Source organism: Cajanus cajan, chromosome 5 (genome assembly GCF_000230855.2).
Source record: "Cajanus cajan strain Asha chromosome 5, NIPB_CcT2T_4, whole genome shotgun sequence".
In the NCBI taxonomy this organism is placed as follows: domain Eukaryota; kingdom Viridiplantae; phylum Streptophyta; class Magnoliopsida; order Fabales; family Fabaceae; genus Cajanus; species Cajanus cajan.
The window spans coordinates 10,219,158-10,237,752 of NC_138521.1; the positions used below are offsets into that span (position 1 = coordinate 10,219,158).

Here is an 18,595-nt window from a genome sequence, read left to right on the forward strand (position 1 = left end):
TTATAGGCTTACCAATCAAGTATTCTTTTACAATCAAATCTCTCCATACTCAAAACAAGTATTCTTTTACAGACAAGTCTCTCCAGACTGAACCTTATAACAATGGTTATGAAGGTTACACAAATATTGTGTTCGTCTCGCTTAGATGTTATACAACCAATATAGAGTAGTAAGTTTTTACAAGAAAAAATAAGGATTATACACAAGTATAATTTATAGAGTGTATTTTTCTATACATGTCTCTTTTGTATATTGTGTCTATTTCTTTCTTGAACTTCAAATCTTCTTATATAGTAGCTTGAAAAAGATGGTTCCTGCAACACTTTAAGTCTAACTCACAAGTTTATTTTGTCTGTCTTCATCGTTTTTTCTTACAATAGTAGGTAATTGTTGACTTATTTAATGAAAATATTAAATGCATTTCACCAAATGATACATCTTATTTGATAAGGAAATTACTTATCATCTTTCCATATCAAATGAAGCTTGTAGAAGTAATGTCAATGTAATGCAACTATAGTAGTGACTTTATATATTTTTCTCTAAGATTTTAGGAATCTTTTTCATTGGTTCTGATGGGAAACATGATCCTTTTCTCTTTCACATATTTTAAATGGCTTTCTAGTTCAATTTGTTAAGGAATAAAACATTCAAAATAATTTTTGTTGTTAGTCTCAGTAAATAATGAACATTTAATGTATATGAGATAGATTGCATGTTTTGTATGATTTACTTCATCTTATAGACGATCTATATCTCACATTTTGTCTAATAATTATTTTCAAAGATATTTTCTCTTGTAAAAATGTTTAGTTTGTTAACATTAAAACTTCAAAACTTGAGGGATTTAAAATTATCTTTTGATTTAACACTTATGGACACATGTATTTACAAAAAATTCACTGAATTATTTCTTCCTTAAGTATCAAATTACCTATTGTGTATAAGTCATAATAAATAAATTAAAAAAACTATTAATAGAAAATGTAGAAATCAATGAAAAGAGTAAAATATTAAGATCTAAATAATGATAACGTTGAAAGTGAAAAAAAAAAAAATTTAAAAGTCCAAAGATACGATATAAATGTTTAGATTGTCAGAGAGAAAGGAATCAAGAACCAAACAGGAAAAAAAAATCAAGAAAGAATGGCTAGAGAGAGTAAATAAAAAGATAATTTTTAAAATAAAATTTATTTGAAACAAGAAATTGATTTTTTTTGAAGCAAAACAAGAAATTGATTAGAAAGGTATTTTAGTTAAAAAAATTTGAAAACAGAGAAAGAGGCGTATCTATATAAAAAATAAGTTATATATCATGAACCAACTAATTAAAATAGTTTAATTGTATATACTTATTTTGTTTTACCCTTTTTGTGTTTTGGGTTTAAGCAAAAAAGTAAATAACCCAATTTACTCTACCTTAAAAATTAATGATTAAAGATGTAAAAATAGTTGAGTAAGAAAAATAAAGGATAAAAAGGCCTATTTAGACGTAAACAGGCTTAATTTACATAACGCACGGCTTAGTTCTGATCACTCCGCCCCTCTCTACCTCTACTTTTGGGCTTTTCGTTCTCTTTAGGATCTTTTGGTCTGCAACAAAATTGGGATCACACCAACACAATGTACAATCCATGAGCATTATACTCATATTAATATTTCTTCTTCTTTGTTTTGGGTGAAGTTCATAGTTTGATTATTTTCTTTTGAATAATGACTTATAATATTAAGATAGGCCGAGAGCATTTTACTATTGAAACAAAAAAAAAACGTGAGAGGGAGGGAGAAGGCTCACTGAAAATTATTGACTCTCTAATATATAGAATGTCCTCCTTCTTTGATTCTTTGACTTAATGAAGGTTAAATCAGATATGGTGAAAGATAGAAGTTACAAATAGTATATACTATTGGGTGGTGGTCTATTTTCTATTAGCTTGTGCGCTAATTGGGTTGCAACAATGCTATCTATATTCTGCTTTGGTTATTCTTTGGCACTTCTAGTGCTCAAGTACGTGTGCTTACAATCTTATTTTCAATAAAATTTTCTTTGCCTATCACCAAAATAGTCTTTCAGGTTTAAGATGACATCAATCAATCAATTGGGGACGGAAAAGGTTATAGTACTTTATTTGGATCCATGTCTGAAATTGGAGGCCATTTATTAATGTAAGTAGTCAACAGATAACATTTGATAAATTCATCCATTTTTTAAAAACATTTTACATATTCCCAAATTAAATATATTATATTTTAGTAATTAGTACTTAATAATGCTTTTAAGTATAATTCTTTTGTTTTGGCTTTTAAAGAATTTTTAAGTCTCCAACCATTACCTAATAACCCGTAAATATAAAGTATTTAATGAAGCTTCAAATATTCCCCCATAGTTTATTGGATGACGATAAGGACAAAAGTGACCGTTTGCGGAAGGGAAAGAGAAATGTTTTTTTAAGTTGACATTACGTACCTAGAGATAGCGGAGAGTGGAGAGTGGAGAGTGGAGAGTGGAGAGCGGAGAGGATCCAATTCAATTTCATATTTGCTTCCATTGTGTACGACTACTAGTTTTGTCTTGATTGGAATGACAGCGACAAAGGAATTATTGAAAAACAAGTGGATTGAGCATGGCATCCTGGTGCACGTACGTGTGAGAGAGAATCTGAAATATATAACCCCATTTGCGTTGAGGATTCATACTTGTTATTTTGCATAGCACACAACACATGGCTGAGAGGAAGAGGAAGAGGGTCTCATCCTCAAATGCAGCTAAGAAGCGTCCAAGGCTTTTTCTTGATCTCAACCAACCACCTCCACCTCCTTGTTAGCTATACTAGTGACCACCAGGCTGCTTATCATGATAATCAGGTCACTTTTACTCTTAATGAGAGAGAGAGAGAGAACTAATTCATTTCCATCGATTGATGATTTATTAAATGATATTTATTTCAGTTAATTCTGGTGGTTGCTGATCACGCTGCTTCTTCTACCGGGAAAACCAATATACGAGAAGAAGGTGAAGAGGGAGATACTAGTTCCAAATGGGTCAAAATCAAATTCCTCATCAACAACATCCTTAATTACTTTCTTTAGGAAGAATTAAGGATGCATATTGTTGTCTCACGCGCGCCTCAATATGTCTGCCACTGCTGCCAATAAATTGGGCACTTTTTTGTTTCTTCTTGTTTTCTTTAATTTCTGTGTCATTGGGTCCACTATCAAATCTTAATTTTTAACGATCTTGCTCATTGGGTGATATTTATGTTATCAGAAGTATGATATAGGATAGTGAAAACAGAAATATAAGTACTATTTCCGTACCAGAATTCTTGGTTTATATTCTTAAATAATCTTGCTAATTAGCTAGTAGATCTTCACCTACAAATATGATACAGGATAGGATGCAACGCACCTAGCTTTGAAGCTGCAGCCATCTTAATTAAGTCTCTCCATCTCTCACATCCTTCATTACAATTCTCTTATTTTAGCGAATAAGTAATATGTTAAATAGGTACCAGAGCTACCATAAACCCATATACAAGAAAGCAAATCATAGCTGTCAAGGCACATATCTGCTGGTTAGATTTAATTTTTACTGAAATAAGTGCAAATTACTAGTTAAACAAGGTTGTAACTGATATATAGACCCAATCATAAGATTCCTTTCCACTCTAAATTGTCTGAATCGTCCTACTACACTGCAACTTTCAGCAGTCATGAGTATTGTATGTTATGTACCTCACTTAGCAAATTTTAGAAAATATAGATCACAACACTTGTATTTCACTCCCAACCCAAAGGCACTTCATATTGTTGGCTTTAAATTAAGGTGTGTAAAACATCTAAATCCATCTAAACTAATTCATAATCAAACTGATTCATATAAAAAATTGGATTCATTTTAAAAAAATTTTGAACTAATTCATTTTATAAAATCATTTTTATAAAGTGAATCGGTTCAATATAATTTGATTTTTCTTAAAAATTGATAATGGATAATTGTATATATCATACTAAATTAATTTATTTTTAAAAAAATTTGATTCATATTTTAAAAAAATTAACGGCCCAATTTATAAAAAAAACTATTAATTAACGGATTCACTTTCATGAAGTGATTTTGTTCGGTTTAGATTTTTCAAACAATCCATGAACAACTAGGAACCCCTAGTTGGCTCCCCAAACTCGCTGAACTTTATGGGACACAAGTCCACAACCTATAGCCCCATGAATATCAGCCTTCTCAGCAACTTATATGTAGCAGTAAATATCAGCCTCAGCCCCATCAATCCTACTACACGTGCAGAAAATATGTGAAATAGATTCGATAGCAGATTTGCAGAAGCAACACATCATCTGCTGTTGCACATATTCCTTCTTGCCAAATTTTCAGTTGTTGGAATGGCATTGTGGAACAGCCTCCACAAGAAAAACATTTCCTTTGGAGGAGCTAGCCGCGATATTCCAAATCTGTATAAATTGCTGGTCAACCTGATTCTAACTCTGTATGTTGACTTCCTATTTGCTTCCATCTGAATCTAATTCAATGTCCAGTTAATTAGGGCCAGCAGAATTATGAGCTCACAACCACATTGAAAGAATAATAAATGCATGTTATAACAGCCACAATAGAGGGGGAAAAAGGCATATTGACCAAAAGGTGAAATAGCACATCAAATCAAACCCACCAATAATTAGATGATATAGTTGGTTAAATTCTTTTCTATCAGTTAAAATTTGATATCGAATCCAATTTGCGTATCATTTATATTCTTCTTGCAAATTTGTGCAAAGATGAGGTCTTTTTTATACATGTTATAACAGCCAAGATAGAGGAAAAAAAAACATATTAATTACTGTAAATTTCAGAAATTTTATATATATATATATATATATATATATATATATATATATATATATATATATATATATAAAAGTCTTCTAAAATTCTTTCAAATTTTAATCTAATACATCTAGTTAAGATAAGAGGTTGGTTAATCCTAAATAGCTACTTGAGGGTTAAAACACCAAGGGGTTTTTTATTAACTAGATTCCTAAAAATATGTGATTGAATTATTATATGGTATTTGAAATAGTTTATAATTGAGAACACTCAGAAATGGTAGGGTTTTAAATTAATAATTTTTAATTGGTTTATATATATATATATATACTCTTTTTTTTCTTCTCACGGATTGTATCTTAATTTATTTCCACAACTAATTACTGATAATTTAAAAAAAGACAAAAGAATGGACGCACGAGAACAAATCAATATACCTTCTTCATCTAGTAATTTGTTTCAGTGAAATTTTCAAATGAATATTGAATTTTTTAAACAGACAATATTATATTTGAAATGACGAGAAGTTTAACTTTATCCCTTTCACTTAACTTGTTCCACGGCTCATAACCCACACATCTAATATCACAACTCATAACTAATTAATTATATTAATTCTCCAACATATACTCATTCCATAATACAACACTTGCCCCACCCCATCTCTCTTTAACTCAAAAGAAAGAAGCCCCAATTTATTTAACCTTAATTTATATATCCCACAACAAAGATCAAATTAAATCAAACAAAACACTTATTGAAACATATATTCTTAAATCTTTAACACTTTGACATTGGACCTTGAGTTACTCAGCACCAGCTAGCATTCTTCTTGTTCCTTGACGATATCCATTTGCGGACCGTGTTCCAATATCCTTTGATCCAGTTATAGCTACTCTCACTTTCATTTTCTTCTACCCTCTCACCTTCCCTTGATGCAGCACCACTAGTACTGCCTTCACCAATCCACACAACCTGAAATAATTAAAATGCATTTATAGTAATTTATAACAATTAATAAGTGTACTTGCAATTAAATTAATTAATTGATGAATGAATGACACATAATTTATATATAGAGAGATTGACACAACTAAGAATTAATATATTAGGATGTATTTAAAAGAAAGGAAAGGAATTAGTATGAAATTAATATAAGTAAGGAGATATATTAAATTAAAGACCACATGTACACAAGAAGTGACAAACCTCATCTTTTTGAGCAACAAAAAGTAGTTGCTCCTCTTCATCACTTGAATCAGGAGGAGGGGGGTAATTGAGATCAGGAAGAAACCTTGTTTGCTTCTTAGTTGGTTCTGATGACACTCTCTTCCTCTTGCCCTTGGCCATGCCCAGAACACTGACACACATAGAAGAACAAGTCCTGTTGTAGCTGCCAGGCATTATGACTGCTACCTTGTCTTCACTCATATATTTTAACTACCAAACTTAGAAGCTTTAGGGTGCGTTTATTTATCGAGGACCCATTCAAGTATTCCACAAAATATTGGAAGCACTATCAACATGTCAATTGTGTTACAAAGCAATTTGACAAAAACTCTAGGCATCATGATTCATAAATCGATTTTGACTCATTTCTTAACGTGGAAACTTATCTTTCAGCTTGGCCTTGTCTTTTTCATTTTTCAATCTCATCAAGATTCGCAATTAATTCCATATGTCGTCATGTCCAACGTGGCAACGCCAGCCACCATTTTGCATCGGGAAATAAAAATGGTACAACGACAATTCCACCAAGAATAATGTTTCCGGACATCAAATTTTAGTCTACACGCACCATTAATTAGTGTACCTGCCTGAGGGTACACTCGTAATCTTCAGGGGAATATGAAGACCGAACGAGAGCTTCAGGTGGACTCTTCGGAGGGGGAGGTACCTGCAAAAGATACTCCGACGCTTAAGTCAGTGTGAGCACGATTTTCTAGGGTAATAAATGAACAGTGACATACCTTGTTATGTGTGACCTATTTATAACATCTGACATGGGCCTGAGCGTGATGGACCCTCTCAGATATTTACCAAATTAGGTAATACGGTACTAATTGGTCGTTAGGCTTTAATCATGTACTTACCTTTCTTGATTGTGATTACCGTTATGACTTGCTTAACCCTTCGGCAAGAGGCCGAGCCGGCTATTCAATACTAGTCGAAACGGCAAATGACCGAACCGTCTAGTCCGTATACGGCAGCCTGTATACTTCCGGTATGTTCTATGTCGGAACGGTACTTGACTGAGCCGACTCGATGAGTGATGATGGTCCATATTGGCATTAACCAGACTGATGTCGGTTCTCGGCCTCATGCCGAGCCGACGTTGATGGTGATGCTTGTACGTGGCTATGCATGAGTGTCTGACGAAATGGCACGTGTTGGCCCACGTGACCGATACGGTCTCTCCGGTACACAAGCCCCCCAGCCTTTGAGGAGCGAAGCGACGCGAAAGGTTAATGAAATAAAAACAGGATTTTTCAGTCGGTGTCTTGAAGAAGAAGCTAAGGGTTACAACTGATGGTGGGATATGAAGGGTTGTAACCGTTGGGCATTTGATGGCGTACGCGAGAAGTTATGGTGGGAAGCGAAGGGATATAACCGTTGGTCATTAATGACGCATGCAAAGTTGCGGCGGGAGGCGAAGGGTTGTGTCCGTTGGGCATTAATGACGCATGCGAAGAGTCGCGTATCCTGAACCGTTGGATCTAGATGATCCAACGGTATGCACGAGGGGGTGTCGTTTCAGGTGCTCATTAGAGACGCCTATAAATAAGTGTAAGGGGGTGAGGGCTCTTTCGTGCAAATTCATTAGCTGCTCCGAGCCGAAGTTGTTTGGAAGCGTTTTGAGTATTATCAACGATAGGTCAAGCTCAACCATCAGGTACGTAATGGCTAATTTGGGTGTTGTTAACATTGACTCTTCTGGGGACGAAGGGGAATCTAGGTTAAGGGCGACGCCGAACCAGGATGCACCATCGGCTTCGGCATCTAATGGGGACAATTCCGTGGAGTCGGCTTCTGGGTCCGGTCATTCTCAAAGTGGGAGTGATTCGGCATCAGCTGTAGGTTCCGATGAGCAACCTAGTCGGGGTGGAGAATCATCAAGAGTGTTCCCTCCCATATCAACTCCGGGATATTCATGGGTGCACGGTGAGGTTGGTAGTGTATACTCTCGGTATACAAGTAAGAAATCTCTTGTGGATTTTGTATCGGCCGTGAAGTTTTTGGACTTTCCTGAAGATGAGGAGCCTTCTGCCATCTTCTTTCAACCATGCCGAGGCGACGGGGTGTCAAATCCGGACTTTGTTTATTTGAGTCAGGGGACTTCTAAATACCCCTTTTTCTATGTGTATGATTATATGTTCCGGGATTTGAAGATATCTCTCCCGTTTGACAATTACTTCATGGGTATACTTCGGCTTTTGAATGTGGCGCCGAGTCAACTTCACCCGAACACCTGGGCCGCTATGCAAGGGTTCAGGCATTTGTGTCTGGGTCTCGGTCTCTCTCCTACTCCACATCTATTTTTGCATTTCTATACTTCTCGGCCGACGAGGAAGGCCAAGTGGCTGTCTTTGATTCGCCACAGTGACTGTCTACTACAACCTTTCACCACCTCCTACAAAAAATTTAAAGTGGGATTTATGAAGGTGATGATTCGGCCGGAACCAGGGAAAAAGTATTTCTTTGACGCTGAGGGAAATCCACTATTTCCCTTCTACTGGACCCGGAAGCCGCGCAAGTATGACACGGTTTCCAAGTCACGCATGTCCCCAGAGGAGAGAGGAAGTCTTGATTTTTTAGACAAGTTGCCTCGGCCCTTACCATGTCGTCCTCTTGTCCGATTGTTTGATTCGGCCGATGTGGTCGAAGAATTAATCGGTATGGTATTTTTCCTACTTGTTTGAATTCAAGTGTTATCATTGATTTTGACTAATGATGTGCAGGTATAATGGCGGCTCATGATGATTTGGATATCCGCAACTTGCTTCGGAACCAACTAGCATCGAATACCGTGAATAGGGCTGCGCCCGCCGCGCGCGTGAATCAACCAGCTGGTCAAGGTAGCGGGGTCGGACCCACGTCTCGGCCGAAGAAGACCACCCGGCCCCAACCTGAAAAAAGAAGGCCTGACTCTAGGGCCGAGGAGGAGAGTCGTCGGGCAAAACAGCGCCGAGTGGCCAGCCCCCCTGTTCCCGAAAGCTTGTCGGCACCAAGTTTCTTGGCTGGCAATGTTAACGCTCAGGATTTCCTGAGTCAAGACCTGACCTCCGAGGTAGGCCAGGGGCTGCTGAGCCGAATGAGTTCGGCACAGAAATGGAGCTTCTTTTGTGAGTTCCAAGTGCGCGCTGTGGCCATGGCATAGAGTATTGTCATGCAGCCGAACGGTGAGGCTGACGAGTTGCGCAAACAGCTAGCTGAGCAGGAGAAGTCTCTTCAAGAGACACTGGCTGCTTTGACCGATGCCCAGACGGCTAGTAGCAAGTACCAGGCCGAGGTGGATCGCCGAGGAAGAACCGCTGATGACTTCGCCCTAAAGGTACAGCGTCTCGAACTTGCTCTGAAGGGCGAGACTGATAAGGTGACAGCTCTGAGCAAGGAGCTGGATGCTGAAAAGGCTGCCTTTGGTGCTTATCAGGAAAAGGCGCGCGCCAAGGTTCTCAGTCAGCATCAGGCCGGTTTTGCTCAAGCTGCTCGGCAGGCTTGCTACTTCGGCGACTTTCCACCTGACTTCCACCTGGACATGACAAAAGATTTTTTCCAAGGGAAGTTGGTGGATATGACCTCCATTCCACCTGATCAGGAAGCCGACGAGGAGGCTCCGGCTCGGCCAGCTGGGCCGAACGAAGAGGAGACTCTGAACGAGGAGGCTGCGCCTGAGGATGGTCCAGTTCAGGGGGAGCCAGAAGTAGTATCTTAAATGTTTTTTGTATTATGGGGCCGATAGCACCTATTGATAATGTACCCTTCTCTTTTTTTTTTTTAATGAAATTTCTCCGTTCTTTATGTTGTATACTGGCGTAAACTCTTGTGGTGATTAACAACTTAATTTGCGTGAGCCGTCTCCTTGGCCGAGAGATATCTCGGGAGGGAAGACTTGAATAATTTAATTAAAGCCACATCCTTGGCCGAGAGATATCTCGGGAGGGAAGACTTGAATAATTTAATTAAAGCATGAGTGATTGAATCGTGTTGTCATTGATAAATGGATGCCTCGTTAAAAACCTTGCCGGCCAAAACCTCTTTTCACTATTTTTTTAAGAGGGAAAAAGACCGGTTCAAGGAAAAGAGTGCACCCTTACAACGTTTACAAGTTTGTGAAATAGACAACTAGCTATAGTAAGTCTTCAAGTGCGTAGAGTTCCATGTTCGTGGGAGGACTTTGCCGGATAACTCTTCCAACTTGTATGCCCCGTTATGAAGAGCGTGTCGTACTCGAAACGGGCCGTCCCAATTGGCTGCCAGTTTGCCCTCAGACGGGTTGCGCCTTGCCGAGCCGGTTGCCCTCCATACAAGATCTCCGTCGTGAAATGTTCTTGGTTTGAGGTTAGAATTGAAGCGCCGACTCATGCGTTGCTTGCATGCTTCGGCTACTACCTGCGAATTGTCCCGCACTTCCTCAAGAACATCTAGTTCAGCCCGAAGAGATGCGTCATTGGAGTCCTCTTGAAAATGTTGTCGTCTGAATGATGGCTCCCCTACTTCAACCGGTATCATTGCGTCGGCACCATATGTTAGGCGAAAGGGGGTTTCTTTAGTGGTGGACTGTGGTGTACACCGGTATGCCTAGAGGACTTCTAGTAATTCATCAGCCCATACTCCTTTTGCCGAGCCGAGTCTTCTTTTCAGTTCGGTAAGGATAACCTTGTTGGCCGCTTCGGCCTGGCCATTCGACTGAGGGTGCTCAACCGATGTGAACCTGTGCCGAATGTCAAGGTTTTCGAGGAATGAGTTGAACCTTTTGTCCGTGAATTGGAGACCGTTATCTGAAATGATGGCATATGGGATGCCGAAACGGGTGATGATGCTCTTCCATACAAACTTTTGGACGTTAGCAGCAGAGATGCAAGCAAGTGGCTCGGCCTCAATCCATTTTGTGAAGTAATCTACTGCCACGAGAAGGAACTTAGCTTGTCCCCTCGCCATGGGGAATGGGCCAAGTACGTCAATTCCCCATAACGCAAACGGCCATGGAGAGCTGATACTGTGTAGTTCGGCGGCCGAGGCATGGATGAGATTCCCATGCCGTTGACACTGTATGCACCTCTTAACAAACTCAGCACAATCTCCTTTTAGAGTCGGCCAATAATAACCGGCTCGTGACACCTTTGCCGCAAGAGTTCGGCCTCCGGAATGGGATCCGCAGATACCTTCGTGAACTTCCCTCATCACATAGTCGGCCTGGAGATTGTCAATACACTTAAGCAACGGGGTGGAGAATCCGCGCCTGTAGAGTTCGCCGGCTATGATGGAGTACCGAGCTGCTTGGGTTCGCAATTTTCTGGCTTCCACCGAATCAGTTGGCAATTCTCCCTGGAGGATGAAGTTCCGAATAGGAGTCAGCCAGCTTGGAACTTCGACCTCGGCAGCCATGCACTCGACGGCCACACTTGGAGAGGGGACTTCGAGGTGAATTGTTGTTCTTAGCTGTCCCGGGTTTCTGGTGCTGGCGAGCCGAGCTAACTGATCGGCTCGTTCGTTGTTACTTCTTGGAATATGCCGAATTTGAACCTCGGTGAAATCATGATGGAACTAGGTGAGGAGATTGATGTTCCTCCACTTTGCTCCATGCTTAGGACCGAATCTCTTGAGGTAGACCTTGGATCAAAGCTTGAAATCTCCTTGAAGAAATCTTCAATGGAGGTGATGCCTTAGAAGGAGGTTCGGTTACTTCCTTTGGATGAAGAAGCTTAAGGAACCTAAGCTAAGGTTTGAAGAACTTTGGAGAGAACTTAGGAGAGAAAGTTCCTCACGGTTTTGGACTCTTGAATTTGAGAGAAAAATCTGAAGATTGATTCTCATTTATGTCAAAAGTGAGTACAAGTGTAGGAAAATCAAATATATAGGGAATAGTAGCTTGTAGGAGAAGTTATCCCTAACCATGGTTCATTAAGAACCATGGTAGGATTAACTTAAACTCCTACGGTTTAGCTAGCTTCTAGGAGAAGCTAAACCTTGACCATGGTTCTTTTAGGAACCAAGGTAAGGTTAAGCTAACCTTGCTTGAGTTTGAAGCTTGTTCAAGCAAGAATGCTTGAAAAATTCGGCCAAGGAGAAGGAAGGAAGCTAGGCGGCCCATGGTTCAAATTGCTCCTTGATTTAATTTGAAATTCTTTGATTTGGTTTAGTTAGGTTCATCATATGATGATGAAACCTAGCTAAATCAAATCTATGAAAAATTAGGAGCAAAATGAGTCCAATATGTAAAATTTTGCCTAGGCCCAACTCTGGCCCAATTTCTAAGCACACTCCCTAGCTTTGCTAAATGTCACCCCCTTTTTCCTACTGAAAAAATAAAGAATGAGTGTGTCAACTAGGGAGGTTAAATGGAGTTAAACTCTCCAAGTAACCTACCTCAAAATCAATATACAAACACTAGAAAAAGCTAGTAAAGTGCCTCACAAATACAAAGGCAAAAATAACCTATACACAAGACTATGTATAAACTGTACAATATAAACAAGTAGAACTAAGGCCTTCTCTTCATGATAGAGCATTCCAAGTGAAGATTATCTTGGGCCTGACAAGCCCATTAGTCTTCTCTAGATCCAGCTCTTCCTGTATCCTCCTAGCCATAGCTCTGGTCACTGGGCCCTTGGCCCATGGTCTATCATCCCCTCCTTCTTGAGAAGGATTTGTCCTCAAATCTGTAGGTTCTTCTTCCTCATCATAACCTGCAAAGGGAATAAGATCACTTATATTAAAAGTGTTACTTACTCCATAATCACTAGGAAGATCTAACCTGTAAGCATTATCATTAATTCTTTGGAGGACTTGGAAGGGACCATCTCCTCTTGGGTTGAGTTTTGACTTTCTTTGAGAAGGAAACCTTTCCTTTCTCAAGTGAAGCCAAACCCAATCCCCTTCCTCAAAAATGAGGGCTTTCTTTCCCTTGCTTCTATCTAAAGCAGTTCTCTCATTTTGTTGTTGTATTTGAGTTTTAACCTTCTCATTCAATTTCTTAACAAATTCAGCCCTCGATACCCCTTCTTTATGAAAATAATGAGAAGAATCTGGTAGGGGTATTAGGTCTAAAGGAGTAAGAGGGTTAAAACCATATACAACCTCAAAAGGTGAGATTTTGGTAGTCTTATGGACTACCCTGTTGTAAGCAAATTCAATGTGGGGCAAGTACTCATCCCAAGATTTATGGTTACCCTTAAGGACTGCCCTTAACATTGTAGATAGGGATCTATTAACTACTTCTGTTTGCCCATCAGTTTGTGGGTGACAAGTAGTAGAGAAAAGTAATTTAGTTCCTAGCCTACTCCAAAGAGTTTTCCAGAAATGACTAAGGAACTTAGTATCCCTATCTGAGACAATAGTTTTGGGTAGACCATGAAGTCTAACCACTTCCTTGAAGAAGAGTCTTGCTATGTTGCTTGCATCATCTATTTTGTGGCAGGGTATAAAGTGGGCCATTTTACTAAATCTGTCCACTACCACAAAAATAGAATCCATGCCTCTCTGGGTCTTGGGCAAGCCCAAAATAAAATCCATACTAATATCAACCCATGGAGAGTTAGCAACAGGTAAGGGTGTATAGATGCCATGAGGCATTACTTTAGACTTTGCTTGTAAACAAGCTATACATCTAGAGCAAAACCTCTCAACATCCCTTCTCATATGGGGCCAAAAGAATTTCTCTTTTAAAAAGCTTAGAGTCTTTTCAACTCCAAAGTGCCCCATGAGACCACCCTCATGACTTTCTTGAATAAGGAGTTTTCTTATAGATCCTTGGGGTATACAAATTCTTCCCTCTTTATACAAGTACCCCTCAGAAATATAGAAACCTCCTTGAGGCTTTGCTAAGCATTGGGTATAGTTTTCTTTGAATTCGAGATCATTAGTATACAATTCCTTAATGTGATTAAATCCCAAGATTTGAGATCCAAGAGAGACTAACAAAGTATGTCTCCTAGAAAGGGCATCAGCCACAACATTATTTTTCCCTTTCTTGTATTTAATCACATATGGAAATTGTTCTAAGAACTCTACCCACTTAGCATGCCTTTTGTTTAGTTTGCCTTGACCCCTCAGATACTTAAGTGACTCATGGTCACTATGAATGACAAATTCTTTGGGAATAAGGTAGTGTTCCCAAGTTTGAAGGGCCCTAACCAAAGCATAAAGCTCCTTGTCATAGGTAGGGTAGTTAAGAGAGGCACCTTTGAGTTTTTCACTGAAATATGCAATAGGGTGCCCACCCTGTAACAAAACCGCACCTATGCCAACTCCAGAAGCATCACATTCTAACTCAAAAGTTTTTGAAAAATCTGGTAGAGCTAGAAGTGGTGCATGAGTAAGCTTATGCTTTAAAGTTATGAAGGCATTTTCTTGTTTCTCTCCCCATATAAATTCCACATTTTTCTTGACTAAATCATTTAATGGGGAGGCAAGTGTGGAGAAATTAGGAACAAACCTCCTATAGAAGCTTGCCAAACCATGGAAGCTCCTAATATCTCCAACACTTTTAGGAGTGGGCCATTCTTGGATGGCCTTGATTTTCTCGGGGTCCACATGAACCCCTTTTTTACTACTTATAAACCCTAGAAAAACTACACTATCTACACAAAAGGTACATTTTTCTAAATTTCCAAAAAGTTGATTTTTTCTAAGAATATCAAAAACTTGCCTTAAGTGTCCTATGTGATCACTTAGGCTCCTACTATATATGAGGATGTCATCAAAATAAACTACAACAAATCTACCTATACAATCCCTAAGGACATGATTCATGAGACGCATGAAAGTACTAGGAGCATTGGTGAGCCCAAAAGGCATCACTAACCATTCATATAATCCAAACTTGGTCTTGAAAGCGGTTTTCCATTCATCTCCTTCTTTGATTCTAATTTGATTGTATCCGCTTTTAAGATCAACTTTAGAAAATATGATGGCTCCATGAAGCTCATCTAACATGTCATCAAGCCTAGGGATGGGGTGTCTATATTTCACAGTGATGTTGTTGATGGCTCTACTATCACAACACATTCTCCACTTGCCATCTTTTTTTGGAACCAACAACACTGGAACAGCACAAGGACTTAAGCTCTTTCGAACCCAGCCCTTCTCCAACAAATCTTGGACCTGAGACTCAATTTCTTTAGTTTCTTGGGGGTTGGTCCTGTAGGCAGGCCTATTAGGTAGGCTAGCTCCAGGCACCAAATCAATTTGATGTTCTATTCCTCTAGAAGGAGGAAGGCCCATTGGACCCTCGGGAGGAAATAGATCATCAAATTCTTTTAAAAGTGTTTTTACCCCCTTAGGTAAAGTCTCATGTCCACTAGATGTGGCAGTGCAAGAAAGAGTTCCTTTACAGAGAAGGAAATAAGAGGGTTGTTGAATCAAGAGGGTTTGTTTGGAAATTTTATTCTCTTGATTAACGACCTCTAGGGAGGGAACTCCTTTCTCCCTAGATTCCTCTCTATCCTTAAGTTTCACAGACTTTTTTTTTTTTCTCTCTTTTCTTCTTTTTTTATAAATCTCTTTTCACTATCTCTTTTGAGTTTCATTTGTGCTTGATCCTCAGCCACCTGTTGAGGAGAAAGAGGATGAAGCACAAACTTTCTTTCCTTATGAGTAAAGGTAATCTCGTTAGTAAGGCCATTGTGCATGATTTTCTTATCAAATTGCCATGGCCTTCCTAATAAGATGTGACAAGCTTCCATTGGTACTACATCACATAGCACCTCATCTTCATAGTTCCCAATGGAAATTTTGACCTTTACTTGTTGGTCAACTGCTAAATCACCATCCTCATTAATCCAATGGAGTTGATAAGGTTTAGGATGGGAATTAGTAGTTAAACCCAACTTCTCAACCAGCCTAGTGCTACAACAATTACACCATGAGCCACTATCAACAATGAGAGAACATGCACTGCTTGAAACTTTGCATCTAGTATGAAATATGTTCTCTCTTTGTGATAGAGTATCACTAGGTTGGTTGTTGAGGAGTCTCCTAATCATTAAGAGCTCCCCTTCATAAGGAAAAGTAGACTCTACACCTTTCTCTTGATCACTTGCTTCTTCCTCACTATTACTAGAGGAAGTAGTAGCCTCATCTTGGCTACTATAAATGTCATGCCCCCTCATGATCATTACCTTCTTTGTGGGGCATTGGGAGGCAATGTGGCCTCTCCCTAAACATTTAAAGCACTTAATATCACTAGTCCTAGAACTAGTGTGTGTAGTGTCCTTTCCCTTTCCCTTATCTTTTTCTGTGGCTAGATTTTTGGAGGGTTCAAAAGATTTCTTCTTTTCAAAAGTTTTTCCCTCCTTCTTGGAATCTTTCTTTAGAAATGAAGAGTTGGAGCTATTTTTGTAAGATTTCCTCATTCTTTGTTGTTCTACCCTTACACAAAGTTGGACCAAATCATTTAGGTCCCTGTAGGGTAGTAGCTCCACTTGGTCTCTTATTTCTAAATTAAGACCACTCAAAAATCTAGCTACAGTAGTAGCTTCCTCTTCCCTAATACAAGCCCTCATCATTAATAGCTCCATTTGTTGCCTGTACTGTTCTACAGACATGTCTCTTTGTTGGAGCCTTTGGAGCTTATTCATAAGCTCCCTCCCATAGTAGGTGGGAATGTGCCTCCTCCTCATTGCACTTTTAAGATCATTCCAATATTGAATTGGAGGATCATTGTGGAGGCGTCTCTCTCTCTCTAGGGCTGTCCACCAATACATGGCATGCCCTTGGAAGCTAAGGGCAGCCAAAGGTACTTTCCTCTCTTCACTTACCCTATGGCAAGCAAAGAGTTGCTCAACCTTCATTTCCCAATCTAAATAAGACTCCACATCATCTTTGCCAAAGAATTGTGGGAGGTCAACCTTGACTTCCCTTGGCCTAGTAATTCTCCTAGGAGTATGTTGGTAGTGATCCCCTTGATTCATGCTTTCATTAGGGGATGTGTATTGGGAATGTGAACTCCTACTCTTTTTCCTATGTTTCTTCATATCTTCTTTCAATTTTTCCTCCTCTTGTCTTAAAATTCTCAACTCTTCCTCAAGATAAGCAAGTTGTCCTTCTCTTTCAATTCTTTCCTTCTCTCTTTGAATGGACTCTTGCTTTTTCCATAGTTTAAGTGATTTGAGCTCTTTAGTAATGTAAGAAAGACTTTTTGGAGAGCCATCACTTTCACTATGGGAGGAATCTTGAGACATTTTAATTCAAGAGATATTTTTCACACAAAAATAGTTTTTATGAAAATAAGGTTTTGGAGTGCTTTAGACTTGGCACTTAGAGGTCTAAGAGTACAAATTGAACTTTGGAGGGAGGTGAGCTACTAAAGAGCCACTTAATAACCAAGCCTCTTCAAGTAAAAATCTCTAAACCCCCTTGTACTTTTGTCTTGCACAAAACAATTTTCACAAAGAACTTTTCTTAAAGGAAAAATAACAAGCAAGTGCCTATGTGTACAATTTATAAGATGCTTGAAAACATAAAGAGCAAGAAAACTTAAATTGCTTGAAAACTTAAATGACTGAAAACATAAATTGCTTAAAACATAAATTGCTTGAAAACTTAAACTAGACGTTGAAAGCAATTAAACCTAAGTGAGAGCTTGAAAGGCACCAAAGACCTTCAAGGACCACTCTCACAAGTACTACACGAAAATTACTATAAAAGTTCTTAAGGAGAGATGGAGATACACCAAAGGCACTCCAAGACACTCCTTAATAAAGGCCTTGTACAAAAATTTAGAAAACAAAAAATTACAAGGTAAATGAAATTCAAATTTGCTTCAAATGAAATGTAAATTTACACTCCAAATGAAATGTAAATTCACTCTCAAATGAATTTAGTGGCTGCACCTAATTTCAAGGAAAACAAATTAGCCACTAATTTAGAACAAATTTAGAGACGGATTTTGTAATGAAAAACTAGGTTTTAGAAACCAAAATTTCCGTCACTAAATTTAGTTCTAAATTTTCACAAAAATTTTCACAATTGGTTTAGTTTCTTGTTGCTCCAAATCAGCCACCAACTGCAGCCTCACAAGGTGTTTCACTCCTCTCTTTAGAAGCAACTTTGATGTTAGTCACTTCTAGGTGTTTCCAAGAGCCTAGCCACCAAGAGAGAACAAACTCCCTAAGCAACCACCAAAGCCTTCAAGTGGATGTCCTTTGCCTTGGCCTCCTACACCTTTCAAGAAGCACTCAACCACCTTCAAGACTGAATATTAGTTCTAAAACTGAAAATGAACAATTTAGAATGGCTACACCAAGTGGTAGAAGAAAATGAGACAAAACTAGAAAGAATTCCACAAATTGACAAGCAAAAATTAAGGCAAATTTGGAAGCTAGTACACACAAGAGTAACCTAGGAAAGGCACTAGAATGGATTACAAAATTAAAAGCTAAGATTATGAACAAAAACAAGACACAATATGTGGCTGGACCAACACAAAAATGTCACACAAAAATAGATCAAAACCGAGAGCAAAAGTTTCTCAAATTTTCACTCCTTTGGCTTTTCTTTTGCTATTTTCTTTCTTTTTCTTTTGCAAATTATTTT

General features: G+C 38.7%; 1 protein-coding gene across 1 annotated transcript; it reads right to left on the minus strand.

Moving 5' to 3' along the window:
- Positions 1-5,110: 5,110 nt before the first annotated feature.
- On the minus strand, positions 5,111-6,541 carry LOC114916502 (uncharacterized). The gene is made up of 2 exons (XM_029273303.2): positions 6,050-6,541; positions 5,111-5,815 (listed from the first exon to the last, which is right to left on the minus strand). The coding sequence occupies exons 1-2, from the start codon at positions 6,269-6,271 to the stop codon at positions 5,651-5,653; spliced, it is 387 nt and encodes a 128-aa protein (XP_029129136.1). The 5' UTR covers positions 6,272-6,541; the 3' UTR covers positions 5,111-5,650.
- Positions 6,542-18,595: the final 12,054 nt, after the last annotated feature.